We start from the raw sequence: 19808 nt of genomic DNA on the forward strand, positions 1-19808 counted from the left end.
TTTCGGTTTGTGGGGCATCACCCAACAGAGCCACACCAGCAGGGACTTTTATCTTTGATATTCTGCAGTTTGAGGATGATGTGGCAGTTACTTTTCTTGGTGGTCTCTAAGCACCCTGACCTGTGGTTTGGTGTCAAGCATTAATTTGAGGACATTTTCAGTCATTATTGCTTTAAATGTTTCTTTTCTTCCTTTCTTTCTGGTTTTCACAATAATTAATAACCTTCCGAAATAGAATTCCTGAGGCCACGTGGTTTCCCTGTTGAATTCTACCCGACATACCAGTTCTCTACGATCTCTGTCAGGGGACAGAAGCAGAGGAAATGCTTCTTAATTCATCCTGTGGGGCCAGCGTTACTCTGGCACCAAACCCAGGCAAAGACATCGTAAGGAAAGAAAACCACATTCCTTAAATGTGTGGTAGAATTAACCGCGAACCATTTGGGCCTGGTGATTTCCATTTTGGAAAGTTATTCCTTATTAATTGAATTTCTTGAGCAGATACAGGCCTATGTAGATTGTCTGTTTTCTCTTGGTGAATGCTTGAAAATTGTGTCTTTCAAGGAACTGGTCCTAGCGATCACATTTGTGGCATAGAGTGGTCCACAGTATCCCTTTTACTATCCTTTCAGTGTCCATGGGTTACTGATATCAGGGGTCTTTTCAAAGAACCAGCTGTCAGTTTCATTGATTTTCTCCATTGACTTTCTGTTTTTAATTTCATTGATTTCTACTCTGAGTCTTCTTATTTATAATGTTCTGCTTACCGTGGATTTAATTTGTTCTTCTTTTTCTAGTTTTCTACTTACTGTTGATAATATCATATATAAATATCCCAATGAGTTACTATTTACCATTATTTACTACTTATTTACTATTAATAGTATTATATATATCTCCCAATGACTATTAAGATAATTATTTCATGATCATGCATCTTTAAAAAACAAAAGTTTAACCGCAGTTATTCCAAGTGTTGGGATTACTTGGTGGTGTGTATTTTCTTCTCTAAAATTAACTTACCTACAGTGAACTGAAATTAAATATACAAACACATACAAATCTCACATATTTCAAGACCAACTATAATTTGTTATTTATAACGGGAAGAAGTTACATGCTTAAAGTAGCTCCTTGGAGTGTTATTCATATTACTAAGAGAAAGCAAGCTAAAAATAAGTCAAAAGGAAATGTTTAAACAATCTTTAACATATTCACTTGACAGAGCATTATACAGTCATTTAAAACAATTACAATAAATCAATATGATATTATGTTTTTTTAAAGAGTTTATTTATTTATTTTTAGGGAGGGAAAGGAGGGAGAAAGAGAGAGAAAGAGAGAGAAAGAGAGAAACATCAATGTACAGTTGCTGGGGGCCATGGCCTGCAACCCAGGCATGTACCCTGACTAGGAATCGAACCTGCGACACTTTGGTTCACAGCCCGTGCTCAATCCACTGAGCTATGCCAGCCAGGGCTGATATTATGTTTTTAATATAGTAAATTTAAAAAGCAGCATCAGAATGAAATAATACACTCGGTTGTCAATTATGCAACACTCTCCTATGCGTGTAAACGAAGTCTGAGATAGAATATGGAAATTGTAAAGTTTATCATCATAATGAGAGTGTGGCTGTTTCTTTCTTCTGATACTTCCACAGTATTATTTATCAAATAATATAAATTAGATTTTTAGCAAGACACTTCTATCATATCTTCTTCTATTCTCTTCATATATACCTCCTTAGTATATTTCTTAATATACAAGGCAGAGAGAAGCAAGCTCTTATGCGGCTTTGGGTACCAAGGAGTCAGAAAGAGCCCTCTGACTGGGGTGTGGAAGGTGAGGGTGTTCAGCGGACTTCTGAGGGAGCGGAACTGGAACTGGAACTGGCTCACTACAGATCCAAAATCAAAACAGCAAACCCAAGTCCTACGTGAGATGGCCCACACATTCCATGGGCCTGGGCCCTGAACCAGTTCAAAAGTGTCCCAGCCCCTTAAGGCAGTTTCTCAACCTCAGTACCACTGGTACTTTAGGCTGGGCAATTCTTTGATGTGGGGGGCTAGCCTGTGCATTGTAGAATGTTTGGCAGTATCCCTGACCTCTGTGCACTAGGTGCCAATAACCCACCTACCCTCTAGCTTTGACAACCAAAAACATCCAGAGACACTACCAAATGGCCCCTGAGAGGCAAAATTGCTCCCGGTTGAGTGCTACTGCCTTAAATCTGCAGACAACCAGTGCAGGTCATTCTAGAAGGAATGAAATTCATTAAAAAAAAATGAGTGCCTTGACTTGTGCTCAATAAAGAATGAATTGAATGAATGAATGAGTGAGTGAGTGAGTGAGTGAAGAAGCCACCAGGAGCCCTTTTAACAGATTCCTTTTAGGTTTCATCCAGATGATCCCTGGAGTAGTAATTAAGCTCTAAGATGCGTTTCTAAGAGGTAACAACTCCATCTCCATTCACACTTGTGCTCTGTACAAGTCATATGGTTTGAGGCGACTAGTTTAAACTGAGTCTCAAGTTCATCAGTTCTTAAATGGGGATATTAACCCATGTTGCAAGATCATTGGGATAATTACATGAGATAATTGGTGTGAAACATACAGTGTTAGAGGTTTAGGCACTCATTCCTTCAGTGCAATAGACAAGAGGAATCTCAGCAGGATGCCCTTCCAGCTCCTGCCTCTAGCTTTCCCCCGAAAAGCACCAGGGTAATTTGGGCACACACTTTTTTTTTATTATAAATATGTAGGAAATGCTGGGGACATTGCCAGGAACTGACATCGGCCATCCAACTCATCCCTCACAAGCACCCAGGTTAGTTAAGGAGCCCAGAGAGCTGTGACGTGCCCAGGATCACACGGCTCATGAGGACCCCACTGAGCTCAGAAGGCTGGGTCAGCACTCACAGCTGGCTAGCCTGCTGGCCCCCATTGCCCCCACTGTGAGCTTTGGGGAAATGCTTTTCGTACTCCGTGTTCCGCAGTTTCATGTAGATGTAGATGATCAGATCGGGAAATTTCTTCTGGAAATACTGGGAAGGGTCTTGAATTATCGACTTCATACTGAAATGAAATGTAAACATTTTGACATACATCCCCCAAATTCTCTCCCCCTTCATAGCACATGGCCTGGAGATCACTGTGCCCCTTGATTTCTGCGGCAGAATGAATGAGGACCTGGGGATCTGACAGAGCAAGAGTCATCTCCTGACTCTTCAACTGATTGTGTGACCTTTGGCAGCGTGATCATTGTGAACCTCAGCTGCATCATCCATCCATAAAATGGACTTAACTACAATTCCACAATCCCTTATCTACCTTTCCAAAAATCAAAAAGAGACCTAGAAACTAGAACAACTTTTTTTTTAAATGAGTTTGCAGCTAACATTTCAGCAACAGAAGCTGATTTAAGTAACATGGGACTACTTTGTAGACTTTTATAATGTCACATTCATTTTACCCAGCTGTCCCCTCCCTGTGTTTCTTCACACAAGGGAGTCACTAGCCTTCTGTTTAAGGGGAGTCAGCACAAGTTAAAAAGGAAGACGAGAGTCTGCTGGTTACGTCTACCATTCATTGTAAGACCCTGATAAGGGCCCTTTTCCAGGCAGAGAGGAGCTACTTTTCCTTCATCAAAATTAATTTTGTTCTTCCCACCAAATAGCAGATACAAATTTAGAACTGGATTTTTAAATCTTCCTCATTACATATATGACTTAGAAGAATGGAAACAATACTTACCGTTCATTCTTTTTTTCATTAATGTGTTCCCCCAAATTCCGGATGAACTTTAGCAGATCCCCAACAGTGTCCTGATAAAAATTGCTATTTTTTCTATAATACTCATTCATCTTTTTGATAGCATATCCATCAATCTAAACAAGAAAACATTACACAAAAAATGTGGTAGCAATGCAAAATAAATCCTGGTGGAAAACAAAAAGGCAAAATGCAAATCTGACCATGTGTTAACATTGCTAATTTAACAAGCAATCAGTAACTTTAAATTTGTCTCTGTTTTCCAAGTGAATTGTTTTCATAAGAAATTAAATATATTAAAACATGGTTAGAAAATCTTTGGCCACTACTCTAGGAAATGTGCTCATTATACTACCCCGTCTTTTTATCCTTGTGGCCCCCCTTCCAAGTTCATACTTGATCCACTTCATCCAGGCTGACTCCAGACGGGCAGCCACTGCCCAAGTGACTGTGGTTGGTTTCCACTTTCTTTTCTTTAAAATTCTATTTCCAAAGGGGTTATGGGTTTCTCCTTGCCTCCAGGTGTCCCAGGGCAACTGCTGTCACGTGAATGCCTTCCTATTTGTGCCGACAGCTTTGTAGGTGGCTTCGCATTTATAAAGAGTTTGTAGTAAGGGAACAAGATGCTGCAACCAGGAAGCCATAGGTCCCTTAGGAAGAGTGACTGGTGACTGGACCAAGACTAGAGGAGACCTGCTGAGACTGCCCATGTGTTCTACATGCGGAGCACACGTGGGAAATACTGAGCAATGTGCATGTGGGGGGGCGGGACAGCCCAGTGAAGGGAGGCAGGAAATACGCTGGAGAACTTGGCTGGGGACCTGAGCTGCCCCAAATTGATTGTACCACCAGAAAAATCGGCAAGCCACTAAAGTCAACAGAAAAAAAGTCTAAAATGAGAATTTAAAAATATAAGTCTCGAAGTTCATCAAAACTGAATATAAGTCAATACAGTTTAGGGGGAATAACCCATGAATTGGGGAATAAGAGAGTAAGTTTCTCTTCCCAACTCTGCTCATCTCTGGCTTTGCAGTCCCATGTATTTTGGGTTGCATCTCTGAACCTCAATTCCCTCGGCAACAATGACTTGGTGGACCCACTGGCACCAGCTTCAAGTCCTGCTTAACCCCTTATTGGCTCTGTGCCTTTGGAAAAATTGTCTTTGCCCACCTGCCAAACAGAGATATTGGCCTCTGAGGTTGTTTTAAGGATTAACTGTGGCGACTCCCATAAAATCCTCAGAACCAAAGCTGCCCTGGAGCTTACACTACTGTCACCTGCTCTGGCTTCAGATTTCTCTGTTTCTACAAGTTTAAGTTCCAGCTGAAGTTTTATAGACATTCACGTGAAAAAGAGTCATGCCACACCTAGTCCGTGTTAGGAAGAGAAAAACGGACAGGATAACGGGCGGTCTCTGCCTCGTGGGATTTATGGGAGAGCAGGAAGATGAACATCAAGCCAGAAATTATGAGTGTGGTATGGAGCCTGGAGTCAAATGAGGGAAGGGAAGCAAAATGAGACCCAGCGACAAAGTATGTAAGAAACACAGTCGGAGGTCGCCTAAGGTAGGGGAGCGGTTGGTCTCGATGACTTCAGGATTATGGATTCTCCCGTAGTGTTGTGCCCCTGCCTCTGGGCACCCAGCAGGTATCATGCGCCATTGTTTCTATGTGGCTCCTGGCCCCACGTGGACCAGGTCATACTCTATGTGTACCTGTGGCCTCCCGTGGGCCTAGCACATACCTGGTACTTGACCGATGTGTGCTAATTAATACTAATGAAACTTCTTGACTAGATCAAGATGGTGATTAATTTTGATGTTCCACAATATTTAGTTCAAGTTAGGTGGACCTTTTTTGGAAAAGGAGGAATTTGAAAGATCATCTCCTCTTCGTACTCTGTTCTGTCGGGCAGAATGGAGGTGCTATGTGGGTCGTCAGAGCTGGGTTGTTCACAGGCAGCAGAGACCCTGGACTGAAAGGCCTCTGTGAAGCACCTCCTCTGGGCTAAGCTCCATTTAATCAGCTGCTCTTGTTACCATGGTAATAGGATCACAGAACAAGCCTTGAGGGAAAGAGCCACCAGAAGCAAAAAGGGGCTGGGACTAGACTACCCTAAAGAGGAGTCTAGATGGGGGTCTATCAGGAAGGCTTGACCTCTAAAAAGGAGGGCAGAGACCCAAAAGGGAAGAGGGGACTCGGGTGGGGAGGAAGAGAAGGGAAATTCCCTCTTTCATCTGTTGGTTGGGCCAGTCCAATGGTATAAAACAAAGGCTAGAAAAGCTATCATAAAACATGACACAGCTTCTTACTTCTGAAATAACTCACAGGCCTTGGGAATTGTCCATACCTTAGAGGTCCACAGGGAAAAACTTTTGGAACCATCTTCTGGTCCAGGTTCCAGGAGTTGGAGGATACTGCTGTTCTCATCCCGAATTTTGATGTCATTTTCATTCCCCACATCCCTAAGGGTCCTATAGCGGCTGAGGATGACAGAATTATCATGGTCATTCCATCCTTTCCACTGTTTCCAGAAAGAGGACACTGTTAGATTTTGGTTTTTCATAAAAGTAGTAAAACTGTACAGCCAAGGGGGTACCCCAAATAAGGATTTGTAATGGGGTCCAGAACTCAGGGTATCCAAGAAATATTATAAAAATATATGTATAGGATGTCCTAATCCCCACAAGTCTGAGCTGGGGGATAGGACACATGGAGCAGGGCCATTGAGAGCTGTTTTGAATAGCAACAGCTTTGCAGCTAACCTCTGGCATGGTCATTTAACATATCTATAACATTTAACTGATTTCATAGATGTGTTAAATAGCTGTGGCCATGCTTTGAGTCTGGGGAATGAAAGCGACTTCCACCCAAGATGTAACTGGGAGGCAGCTTCCCCTGGTTACAGTGCCTGCAAGAGAGCAGGAGAGCTTGGAGATGATTGGCTCCACGCCGTGGGGCCACACCTGCCCAGACATACTATGGCAGCCTAGTAAAGCTGGAAGAATACGGGAATGCTGGCAGGTGTAACTGGTTATAGGAGGAGTCGGAAATGGGGCCGCAGAGGAAGACTGGTGCTGGATTTAAACCCAGGCACGGCAGCCATGCCAGGGGTGACCCTGCAGCTTGGGCAAGAGTTGGGGTCACGTGGCTTTGGGTTGCTCCCTTTTGTCACGTGGCTTAGGAAGCAGGGGATACTTTGCCTGGAAGAAAAGGGGTAAAAGGACTCTTGCTGGTGGGCCATGAGAAGGTGCCACATGGCTTTGGATTAACTGGCGATCTTGGTGGCAATACACCTGATGGTGCCGGGAGCCTGAATCATGGACTTCTACTTCTTTTCCTGAGATAAGGTACCCCAGACTGGGCAGAGGGAGAAAGAAGGACTGTGTGTGTCTTTGGGTATTCTAAAGGACTTTAGTATTTTAATGAAAACATTGAGTCATTACTCTAAGTCTGTATAACTTTTAAATAAATAATTCCTTTCCTTTTCACCAATCTCTGGCATTGAGAGATGTCTTTCCCCTGGCAATGGGCAAAGTGAACCTAGTACGGTGGGGGGAACCCCCGGAGAAAAGGGAGGGTCCTTTTGATAATAGTACATTGTTCACTCTCCTGCCCCAGGTCTGTCCTATAACAAAACTGCCTTTAAAATTTCTGCCCCATCTGAAGTGGCTCAGCAGACTGGTTCTATTCCAGGTCAAGGCACATGCCTGGATTGTGGGCCAGGTCCCCAGTGGGGTATGCATGAGAGGCAACTATGCATTGATGTTTCTCTCCTTCTCTTTCTCCCTCCTTTCCCCTTTCTCTAAAAAATAAATAAAATCTTTCAAAAATGATTTCACAGAACAGAAACTTATTTTTTAAAAAATAAATAAAATTTCTGCATGATGAGAAGAGATGGACACCTCTCTCTCTCCCTCTCTCTTTCTCCCTCCTCTCTCTTTCTCTCTCTCTCTTTCTCCACCCCCCCCCCTTCAAAAGACAGCACCAGGACCCAGAGAGGTTAAGTCACCACTCCAAGACACACAGCCAGGAAACGCCCAGCTAAGGGGAAAGCTGAGTCTGCAGATTCTCACCCTTACTCCTACCTACACCACCTCACTGTGATGAGTAATTTTCATGTTAACTTGACCGATCACAGGGTGCCCAGATTTACAATTATTCTGGCTGTGTCTGTGAGGGTGTTTCCAGGTGAGATTGGCATTTGAATCAATGGGCCCAGTGCAGTGGATGGCTCTCTTCAGTATTATATATGTATTTCCTGTTGGTTCTGTTCCTCTAGGGAAGCCTCACCAGTAAACTCACTGTCACCATTCCAGGGCCCTGTGACATACCCTTAAGTTTTACTTACCTCTCCCAACTCCAAAAGAAAGGATGACCCAACAGGTCTCTCAGAGGGTTCTTCACATTATCCCCAGGGCAGAACAGGTGCTGAATGAGGTTCTGAGTTTCTTCGTTTGGAGCACGTTGAATCACCTTCTTATTACTTTGGGTCTTCAGGGTCTCAAAAGGGACATCTCCCTTCCCTAATACATATAGGACCAGCCGCCCAAGGGCCTGCACAAAAGCCACCAATCAAGCCAAAGGTGCTTAGGAATGACCACTCCATTGGGTAACCTTGGAGTGTGTGACACAGGATAGGGACAAATGGAAAATGGGAGGGATCTCAAGGAGCCCACGGGCTGGTTAGGGAGGGAAGACACAGGTTTGTGCATAGAGAACTCGTCAAGGTGTCATGTAGTCCTCACAGCTCCAGCTTATAAGGAGCAAAAGATAATCCTGGGCCAGTGTTGTCAGGGCAGACTGCCTGGAGGAAGAGGGATTTGAGCTGGACCTCAAAGTATGGATGGAAGTTAGATAACCAGGGGAAGGAGAGAAGGTCTTAAATAAGGGGAATGTCAGGAGCTGGGAACTGGGACTTTGAATTGGGGCTACGTGAGGCAGCAGGTAAAGGAGCCAGTCCAGGACAAATAGGACACAGGGATGGCCCCAAGGGTTAGGCCATGGCAGGGAGGAAAGGCCGAGAAGGAGGCCAGCGTAGGAGTGCCTGAATCAGGCAAGAAATCTGGAGTCACTGAACCACCAAAGCCAGACCCAGGGGTGGCTATTCTTGTCCACTGGGTTGAAAGTTCAACAACGTGTGGAGAATTCCCCAGAGGAAATCTGCCCTGACTGGGTAAGAATCAATGGGGAGCTTTAGTCTGCAAAGGCTGGGACCTATCTCTTCTCAGAGGAAACAGTTATTTCAGAGTCTCCAGCTTTTTGGTCAAGCTTAGACTCTTTCAAGCTGGGGATCCCTCCTGGGTGTTTCAGAGGACCTTAGCATCTGGCCCTCTTCGGAGTTTGAATGGAATGGGAAAGAAATCTTATTTACTTTGTCCTTAGGCAGAAAATGCCTCCTGCGGAAATTCTGGAGATGTTTTGTGGGTACCTTCTAGAAGTCATTTGAGAAAGGGTGTGGAATGCTCAATTTATTTATTTGTGTAACTAGTGGAGAAAGAAAAGAAATCCAAAGAGACACAGTCCACACCAACCCAGGGAAATGCCCTTGTCTGCAAGGGAGTGACGGTAGTAAGCACCAGGGGAGTGACTTCAAAGTCCTTTCCTTCCTGGTTCAAATAGGAACACCCTCTAATTAGCCACGGGAAGTGATGTATTGAATGAATAAGGAAGCAGAAAGATAGAAAAGACCACAGAAATTACCTCTAGATCGCTCTTGATTTTCCCTGGCTCTCCAGCCCACTTGCTGCTTTTATCAAAATCTGCCAGGCGAACAGCATTCTTGGAATCTAAGGGATAGTTTGTCAAGGTGCATTGAAAACCCTCATTCTTCATGTTGTAATTCATTTAAATAAAAATGTAACATGATATGCAATCCATTATCTCTAAAGAAGACAATAATCAGGCTTATATCTGCATTGCTATTTACTCCTCAGAACACTTACGTACATTGTGCCATTTGACCTATCTAGTATCTCCCAGTAGCAGGTCTTATATATTTTTTTTCCAAGCCAGAGGGTAGGAGTAAAGAGCACAGATTCATAAAGGAGCCATCAGCAGAATTAAAGTAACACCCTAAGGCCAAAGAACAATGAGCCAATGAGGCTCCACACCCAAGACTGCCTTATCATAATGCTCCACCAAACTGAGCTCACTGGACACAGTGCACTATGACATCATCATCAGTTATCATGTGTCCACTCTGTGCTTGTAATGAGTCACGGCCTCCTTGCCCTCTTCAGAACCCTTTTTCCTTGGAGGAAGCCACTAAGTCCTCAGAAAGAAGGTGTGGATGAGGGTGGTCAGGAACAAGATGACAGGAGGGCAAGGCAGTGATTTGTCCTCAAAGAGGTAGCTCCTGCTTCTTGCTTAATGGAGTCTGAGAAGGATGACAGACAGACCAACTGTGTGCTTCTCAAAGCCCTTTTATTCTGAACTTAGAAATCAGCATGTATGGGCCCTGGCTGGTGTGGCTCAGTGGACTGAATGCCAGACTGTGAAGCAAAGGGTCACCAGTTTGATTCCCAGTCAGAGTGATAAGATTAGGTCAATATCCATGACCTAATCCTGGGACCCATGAATGTTACTTTATATAGCAAAGGGGGGGGACTTTGTAGATGTGATTAGGTTAAGACTTTTGAGATGGGAGAGGTTATTCTGGGTTATCAGGATGAATCCTGAATATAGTTGCATGTGTCTTTATTCAAGGGAGGCGGGGGGAGGGGATTTGACAACAGAAGAGAAGATGATATGACTACAGAGGCAGAGATTAGAGTGATGCATCCACAAGCCAAAGAAAGCAAGCAACCACAAGGAGCTGGGAGAGGAGAGGAGCAGAGTCTCCCTATAGCTGCCAGAGGGAATTCGGCTCTGCTGACACCTAACTTGGGGCCAGTAGAACTGCTTTCAAACTTCTGGTCTCCAGAGCAGTGGGAGAATCCGTTTCAATTGTTTTAAGCCACACAGTTTGTGATCATTTGTTTCAGCAGCCATAGGAACCTAACATACTTGGTGAGCTATGTCTCTTTGGGTGTAAATTTTTGTTTCATGCATCTCTTTCATGCTATTGGCACTCAAATATCTTAAGTGATTTTTGACTGTAAGCCCTACAGTCAAAAATCACTTAAGGGATGCAGTTGAGAATCCCTGGTGCCCTGTGAGCTGCTTCTGTTAATTCCACCCAACAGAGGGGAGGGACTGAGGCAGTTGTCAGAGCTTCTGCTCTGCATTTGACTCAGTGAAACTTAGGACATGCCACTTAGGGATCCTTAGCAGAAACCTTGTGGGTCTAATTGCTCTCTGTGTCTCTTGAGATCATCTACCACCCAGTGCCTCCAGTAGTACCCCTGTCTGCAGACAGACATGCCTGTCACAGAGGCTTGGTCCCAGGGGAAGAGGGAGTGCACAGGGTTTGATCTTCCCAGTTTCCACTGATGCATCAACCTGACTTTTAGCTGGTCCTTTGTCCTCTCTTGCACCTGGCCTCCATACTCTCGAGTGGCGCTGTGCTGCACTATTCCCACTCTGAGGAGTGGTGTTTAGTGGAGGCTTCCTGCATTTGACCTGGGCTCCTGTGATCTTCGGTCCCACCCTGTCCATGTTGGATCTCTCTACGATTCGTCAACAATTTTGTTGTGAAAAAAATTCTTTTTTTATTTTGATCTCAGCTATGAATTCATTTAAACATCTTTTTTTTAAAAATCTTCTTCGGGATTACACACAGGGAATAGTCTGTGGTATAGGTGAGGTTCACCTTGAGTCAGAAATGCAAGCAATTCTTTATTGTTCTGTGACAGGACATAGCTGAACAGCAGCCATTCTCAGACAGCAGCCATTCCCAGATAAGCAGCTATCTCAAGGTCGCACGCTAACCCCCGCTTTCTGCTTCTGTATGCCCGCTTGCAGCAGCTGCACTCCTTCCCCCTCCTCCTTCTGTCTTTGTAACCAGAATATAAGCGGGCCTGGCCTGAGCTCGGAGCCCAGAATTTGGAGGCTATCTCCTCTGGGTCCGCATGCGTGAATAAAACTCCCCTTTGCAAACCCCGAAGCCATTTGAGTCGTCTTTTCTGTAACAGTTCAAAATAAGAATGGAAGAAGAGGTGGTTTCCAAATTCCAAAGAATAAGCAGCCACAAGTTATTTTTCTTTAAGGACATGATCTATGACCCTTTCACACCGAGATCAGTGGTTAGAACGAGGAAGGACCTCATCCGTGGCCGAGTCTGACTCACTAGTTAGAACTGCACAAGTTTCTGGCCCTTGTCAGTCTCCCAGGCAACACTTCTTAATACCAGGAAGGAGTTTAAAGCTAAAAGCCAAGCCTGAGTTGTATTCCTATGTATACCTAATTCTCTCTTAGAACCTTAAATACTATTCTTGCTTCTCCATATCTGAACCCATTCTTTGCCCTGTTCCCTTACACTGACTTTAAGTCTCAATGCATATCTGTTGGTTAGGTGTCTGCTTAGCCCTCTAGATAAGTATCTGATCTTTGATTGTATCTACAATATGCAGGTGCCTTGCCTACTTAACACTCTGCACTTAGACCTCATAACAATCATGGGAAGGAGATATTATCAGGCTCAAAAATGAGGAAACCAAAGCTCACAACAGTAAGTGACTTGCTGAGGTTAAGCTACGAAGTAGCAGGACTAGGCTACAAACCTCCCTAAAAATGCCTAAAGCCAAGGCACTCTCTAGGGCACCACACTGCCTTCCTGGGACTTTACATTCAGCTCAGCTTGTTTCCTTTAATGTTGCTTTCATTTACCGTATTTTGCCACATATAATGTGCACTTTTTTGTCCAAATTTTTAAGGGAAAAAATAGGACCACACATTACGCTTGGGTAGTACTAATTCTGTATCAATATAAATGTTTTTAATTCTTTTATTTATGGTTACGCGTTAAAATTGTAACTCTAGAAAGCAATAATGATATCCATATGCAAAATAGTACCGTGGAATACGATAATCAGTTTTGTTGAACTTACAATGAGCTTGCAACGAAAGAAGTTTCGGCCAACGACTCAATGAAAGATCGATGATGCCGATTGTCATCCACTTGATAAGGTAGGTGAGGCTTACCTTATTACCATAGGGTAAACAGCAGGACATTTCTCCTCAGACACTTCAGGTAGGAGAAATTACTGGAAAATCCCAAAAATGGTTGGGATTCTGGAAAACGTCAAAATGGCTTTCGTATACCGCAAGCTGTAAGCTAAAAGTTATTCAGTATGCTAAAAAGCATGGCGACAGAGCTGCCGAGAGACACTCTGGACCTTCTCCCACAGAGAATGTGATCGGACGGTGGAGGCAACAGGAGGAAAAGCTCCTCCAGATGCCAGGACAGAAGAAGGCAATGTGAGGGAAACCACAGTGGCCGGAGGTGGAGCAGGAGGTCAAGACCTGGATTCCGGCGCAGCATGAGGCCGCGAGCGAACCTTGCCCCCAAACTCCCGGCAGCCTATGAGAATCAAGTTTTGGAATTTCATTCTCATGTTATCAATCTTCAAAAGACAACTTTGAGCTGTCCCAAATCGCCAGCATGGATGGGGTCCCACTCCCATTTGACATGCCATCCAACAGAACTGTGGGCACCAGAGGAGCAAAGACTGTGGCTGTTAGAACCAGTGGTCATGAGAAAAGACGTTGCACTGTTGTTCTAGCCTGTTGTGCAGATGGGTCAAAGCTACCACCTATGACCATCTCTAAGGGAAAAATGTTTCCGAAAGAAAAGACTCCAAGTGGAGTTATTGTCCACGTGCATGAAAAAGGATAGATTAATAAAGAAGGCACGAAAATCTGGTTTAACAAAGTCTGGCACAAAGGTCTGGAGGAGTACTTGAAAAACAACAGCTTTGCTCGTTTTTGATCACTTCAAAGCCCATGTTACACAAAGCACAAAAGCAATGGCAGTGGACCTGAAACTCAACTTGCTGTGATACTGGATGGGCTAACCAGCCAACTGCAACCTCTTGATATGTCAGTAAAAAAGCCCTTAAAGGCCATAGTGGATGTAGTCAGCAGGTAATGACTTAACACCTACAGGCAGGATCGAAAAAGCGTCCATCACCCAGGTGTGGACTGGATCCCAAGATAGTGCAATGGTGTCAAGGAGGAAGTCATTTTAAAAAATGCAGCATCAGCAATGCTATGGATGGAACTGAGGACGATGAAATTTACCGGGATGAGGAAAGTGACTCCTCGGAAGACACTAGTAATGTAGAAAATGAAGAAGCTAATACTTCTATTATTGAAGCATTCTTGGCCCTCTGTGATGTGTATTGTGAATTGGTTACTGGCACCTCAAATTTCTTGTACCTTGTATCTGTTCTTGTGTTTTGTAATTATTTGTTACATAAAACTTCTTGTACCATAATATGTTCAAAAATAAATGCTAAAATTCATTTATAATACAAAAATCAAGTATCTAAATATAAATAAATAAACATTGAATTAAGAAATTAAAGTGGAAGGATTTTTTCCCCCTGAAAGTTTGGGCCAAAAATGTAGGTGCGCCTTATACACGGCAAAATACGGTAGTTTGTTTTTGGTTTCAACCAGTAGATGCTACCTGCTCTGCTCTTGGAGTCTGCTTCATTGTGTCGCGTCTTGTCTTGACATCCCCAATTTTGACTTCAGTTTTGCCATTAAGTTTCACAGTAACTGCCACCTTGTCTGAGGGAACACACCTTCAGGATTCTCTGACTTGAAGACTCCTCTAGGAATCCAAATCTCTGGAGCTGGTTCCACCCAAGACATACCTTTGTGTTTGTATTTGCCAAAGGAATATGAGGTGAGCTGGTATTGCGTTAGCACCTGCGACCTCCATGAGAAGGAAGGGTTATAACTGGAAGCAGGAGAGACTGCACTGTAATTAAGACTTTGTTGCATTTACCCTCAAACTGGATAATTTACATTTACTCTAGTCCTTCCCTATATACAATGGGAATACTTCCCTTTTGTGAATAAAGATCCCATAATTCCGAAGAGACGATGGGGGACTCACCTATTAAGATGTTTTGTGGCTGCAGATCCTGGTGCACATACCCACACGACATGTGTAGCTCGGCAACGGCCTTAAATATAGATAAGAGGATGTTTCGGGAAAACTCATCTTCCTGATTTCCCACAGCCTCCTTTCTGTGTTTGGCCAAGTGCATCTCCAGGGTCTGCTCACAGAGCAAGATGCACACATACAGAAGGCCCCCGTGGTGCTCACTCCCGTAGAATGTCACCAAGTGACTGTTCGAGCGGATGCTCTGCAGACAGGAGACTTCATTTTGGCCACGACTGCTGTCTTCATGGAATCGTTTCACAGCTACCTCTTGCTTTTCGTACAACCCCAAGTAGATGCCCCCTTCCGAAGTGCCAGCAATTTTGTATTCTTCTTCAATGAAGATCTTGAGTTTGCCAATCATAGGGCGGTATATGTTGTGGAGATGTTTCAGGGCCGGCCCCCAGCGTGAGCTCTGAGGTTCCCAGTCCTCAGCAGGGGGGCGGTAATCTCTGGCTCCGTGGTTGAGGAGAAGCTTTTCAAGGGCGATGTCGTAATGGCGACTCGCTAACCAAATGAGGTTCCCACAATCCGTGCTGGCTCCTTTGTCACACAGCAACCCGGCAATTTCCGTCAGCTGGAGTTCGACAGCCCACAGCAGTGCTGTTTTGCCCTCTCTGTCTGTCTCATCGATCTCTATGTGTTCCTGATCCAGAAGCATCTTCACCACATCCAAGTGATCCTTTTCCACTGCCAGAATCAGGGGCGTCTTCCCCTTTTTTCCCCTCACGTTGACACTAGCCCCATGGGCCAAGAGAATGCGAGTAATGTCCATCACTACGTCACTCTTCTTAAGGTTCTCGAGAGCGTGGATCAGAGCACTTCTGCCCATATTGTCGCGGGCATTCACATCTGCCCCCATCTCGTCAAGGAGGACCCTCAAGACCTCTATATGCCCCTTTTTAGCAGCATCCATGAGAGCTGTAGCCCCTCCCTTTTTAAGCTTCTTCTGGTCCTCCATTGTCTCTCGACCCAAATTTACCTCTGCTCCGTTCTCATACAGGAATCGTAAGGCTTCGACCTGGCCGTACCAAGCGGCTTCCATAAACGCCGTGAAGCCATGGAGATCACGCTCATTGACCTGGGCGCCTTTAGAAAGGAGAAGTTCCAGCAGCCCCACGTGTCCCACAATCCCAGCAACGATGAAGGGAGTGGCCCCGTTCTTCTTCCTCAGGCAAGGGTCCGCACCGTGACGAAGCAGAAGACGCACAATGTCCTCCCTTTTCATCTTGACTGCATTGTGCAAAGGGGACCAGCCCCCTTCCTCCCCCTGGAAATTGACATCGGCCCCTTCTTCCAGCAATTGCCGGACCCGCTCTGTGTCTCCTTCCCTAACAGCTTTTATCAGCAAACGATTGTTGTCCCCTGAAGCCTTCCCAGTGCTGGAGGCTGTGGGCTTGTCCTGGGGGTCTCGATGGCTGTTCTCCATGACAGTAAGTGCCACCGGTTATAACTTTTTGCCTTGCTTTGAAAAAAATGGAAACTTATCTTCTTGGGACTTGATCAAAGAAACATGGAGCTCTAAAACTCCTCAGTAGGGATTATCTGGCTCCAGATCAGCAGTATGAGGAAGGACAACACTCTCGGAGTCTTCTGACACTACACCTGGAGACACAAGAGGTACTTTGTAATTTTATAATAGTCGGAAACGTTTGAAGTAAAGAAATGAGCAACTTTCTCAAAATACATCTACTCATTTATTATAGAACGTTGTATTACATAATATCATGAATATATATGAATTAAAATTGTGAAAATTATTACTCTGTAATCCCACTGCCCAGAAATATTGTTAATATTTGAGAATAGATCTATAGATTTAAAAAAAAACAGTTGGAGTCATGCTATGTAAGTAACTTTGTGTCCTTTGTTTTCATTTAATGCCAGACCATACACAATTTCCTATGTTATTATAAAGTCTTTTCAAATGTTTTTAATGGCTGTGTAATATGCCATCATTCATTGTTTTATTTCCCTATTATTGAGCAGTTTTTAAAAATAATTTTTAAATATTTTTTAAATGAGAATTTTTAAACAATCCTAAATAATGTTGCTGCAGCAAATTTATCTCATTGTAGTTTGTTTTCTTATGCTAGATCTTATCATAGACTTCTTACGACAGATTTCAAAGAATTGAATGACTAGTCAAAGGATATGCTTGTTTTTAGGATTCTCAACCTGTATTAATAAATTTATTTTCATGCTATTTAAACATACTCTGACTAGGAGTAGAGAGCCTCATTTTAAAAAAAAAGACAAAGAAACAAGCAAAATATAACCAAGGACACTGAAATAGAGAACAGACTGACAGAGTTCAGAGGGGAGAGGAGTGGGAATTTCAGGTGAATTTCAGGGGAAAGGGGGAAGGGTTTACAGGAAGAAGTATAAAGGACACATGGGTAAAAAACTAGGGACGGGTGGAAATGGGAAGGAGGAGGGGAGGGCTGGGTGAGTGGGCTCGGATGGGAGTAAAAGATAGAAAAGTGTACTGCAACAATTAAAATAAAATTAAAAAAAAAGAAAAAAGAAAAAGAACACTCATTTAATTAAACAATAATGTAGCTTTGTCCACTTGCATCTCTCACGCCACAAGAAGGCCGGCCGCTCTCAGGGCACTCCCTGGCTTGTGCACACCTGCTTTGCACACCGTGAGCTCCTGTCCACACTAGTTTAGGGTAAAGAGTGGGGGCTCAACCTCAGCAAGACCTGAGTTTGAGCGCCTGACCGTGTAACTGTACACTATGACGTCCTCATCACAGTTACACGCCCTGACCGTGTAACTGTAGCTTACTGAGTCTCCGTTCTCTGTTCCCTCCAATGCGGACAACAGTCAGCCCGGTCAACTGTACAAAGTGCATTAAAATACGGCGTGGGGCAGATGTTAGGCTTTCGGTAAATGGTAGGGCTAGTTATGTCCCTTTATTAAAAACTGTTCACGAGTCCTGTTCTCCCCATGCAGGCGCATAAACACACTGCACACACAGGGAGCCCAGGAGCATCAGCTTAGTCCAACTGCCCTGGAGCAGACCCGAGCAATTCAGATCCAATGTAAGCATCCCTGCGCCTGCCACAAAATTCACAGAGCAACCACTTTTCTGCTGTCTTGCCGCTCTGTCCCAGAGTCCCCACCCTCTGCACTCTAATTCAATGGTGCTCCATAAGCACAATCACTCAGCAATGGATGCTTTGAACCGAATGTTTCTGTTACAACCGAGATTGGCCAGTCTAAGTAAAGGAGCAGAAAAGGAAGGAAACCCTGAGTGAAAAATATCCGAGTAGAGAATAAAGACATTCCAGCAAAAGCACCGTAAGGAACTACACTGCTTTCAGTTTCATTTTCCCCCGTCTGACCAGAGGTGTTGTTAAACAGAGCCAACTCAAATGAAAAATGTGTGGGTTGTGGCAGAACCTTGGTGCCCTCGGGAAGGCTCGGGACCCAAGGGTCCTGGGGCGGCTCTGCCTCTCCTTCCTCTCCTGGAGTCCCACGCCCTCTTTCCCCTCCTGTCCCCAAAGCCCAAGGAATCCTTCAAAGAAAAGAACTTCTCAACTGTTTCCAGCTCTCCTCCTCCTGCCCCACTTACCTTCTAAACTCAGACGCCTCCTCTGTTGCTTTTTGTCAGCATCTAATCTTTAAACACTGTAGCCAGCCAGAAAAAGCTTCCTTCCAGGAACAGTCACTCGCCAGGGGGGCGGAGCCAAGGAAGGAGTGACAAGGGAGCTAAGTAAGTGCACACACCCACTCCAGCAGGCATAACCTGTGCAGAAGATGCTTTTTTTCTTTTATGGATTAGAGGGTATAAAAGCAGATGGAACTTTGATACTCCTAGGAAAAATGTGGTGGCCCTTCTGGGACTGGTTGTGACCGATTTGATGTCCAAGGTCATGCTGCTCACCTCTCAGCCTTTCAGGTCACAGCAGCCAGCTCTGTCCTTACCACATTATTGCAAATCCCCTGTTGCCTTGAAGGAAGCAAATGGAAAATAAACATTTATTGAGCACTGACTTCGGGGCCTGGCACTACCCTCATTGCTTTGCAAATGACGTGGTCCCAGGTACTCCAGAGCAGTCCTGCAGAGGATGACGCCGAGACTCAGCGAAGCGAAGTGAGCCCAGAGTCAAAGCTCCCTCACCTGTCTGGGCATCCTCAGCACACTGTCCTCCAAGGGCGTTTTGCTGGCATTCTGGAGACCTGGCTCTCCAGCCAGAGCAGCGGCTATTTATAATTCGTCATGTATAGAGCTGTGGCTACTTAACTGAGTGACGTCGGGTGGGTTGTTTAATAATGCTGGGCCTCGGTGCTCTCATGTAATGTGATTTTTAAGTTTCTTTTCTGCTCTCGAAGTTCTGCTCTTGACCCCGTTCCTAGCACTGAGCTACAGTGGGAAGGACTTCCATCCTCAGAGAATACCCAGTCCCGCTGGGGCGACGAGCTGCAGAGAGGGCTGTGGATGGCGCTCAGACTGTGGCTACATGACTGATGTTCACCCGGGTCGTGCCATCCAGACGCTGGGTGTTTATTGGCCCCTCCACCCCAGGGACACCCAAGCCTCCTTCTCTCGCCCTAGGCTCTCTACGGATCTGGAATATGCCCCCAACAGAGGCCTCAGTCATCTCTCCCTCAGTCTGCTCCTAATCCTTCTCCATCTCCATACATGGCAGCACTGCTGGCTGCTAGTCTTCATCCCCATCCCAGTACCAGGTCCTCTCCTCTCATCTGCAAAGCAATGACTCACCTCAGCCCTGGTCACTGTTGATTGCAAGGAACTGTTGACTGACCTCCCAGCCTCTAGCCTGGTGTCTGGTTACCTGCTTCACTGACTCACCACGGTTTTCAGGACAAAGTTCAAAACACTTAACCCATCATTCCTTCCATTAATATTTATTGAGCATTGATTATGTCACCAGTGGCTATTCTAAATGCTAAATGCAGGTTCCTCGAGCAAGTTCTTCATGGAACTTGCATCTTATGGGCAGAAATA

The 19808-nt window shown here is 44.7% G+C and overlaps 1 protein-coding gene across 1 annotated transcript; it reads right to left on the reverse strand.

Moving 5' to 3' along the window:
* Positions 1–1417: 1417 nt before the first annotated feature.
* Positions 1418–18518, reverse strand: RNASEL (ribonuclease L). The gene is made up of 7 exons (XM_045838784.1): positions 18411–18518; positions 14782–16434; positions 9477–9562; positions 8125–8330; positions 6124–6256; positions 3757–3890; positions 1418–3078 (listed from the first exon to the last, which is right to left on the reverse strand). Exons 2-7 carry the CDS (start codon positions 16256–16258, stop codon positions 2919–2921), a joined length of 2196 nt encoding a protein of 731 aa, XP_045694740.1. The 5' UTR covers positions 16259–16434; positions 18411–18518; the 3' UTR covers positions 1418–2918.
* Positions 18519–19808: the final 1290 nt, after the last annotated feature.

This window comes from Phyllostomus hastatus, unplaced genomic scaffold (assembly GCF_019186645.2).
Source record: "Phyllostomus hastatus isolate PE091 unplaced genomic scaffold, TTU_PhHast_1.1 phas_contig_283, whole genome shotgun sequence".
Classification (NCBI taxonomy): Eukaryota; Metazoa; Chordata; class Mammalia; order Chiroptera; family Phyllostomidae; genus Phyllostomus; species Phyllostomus hastatus.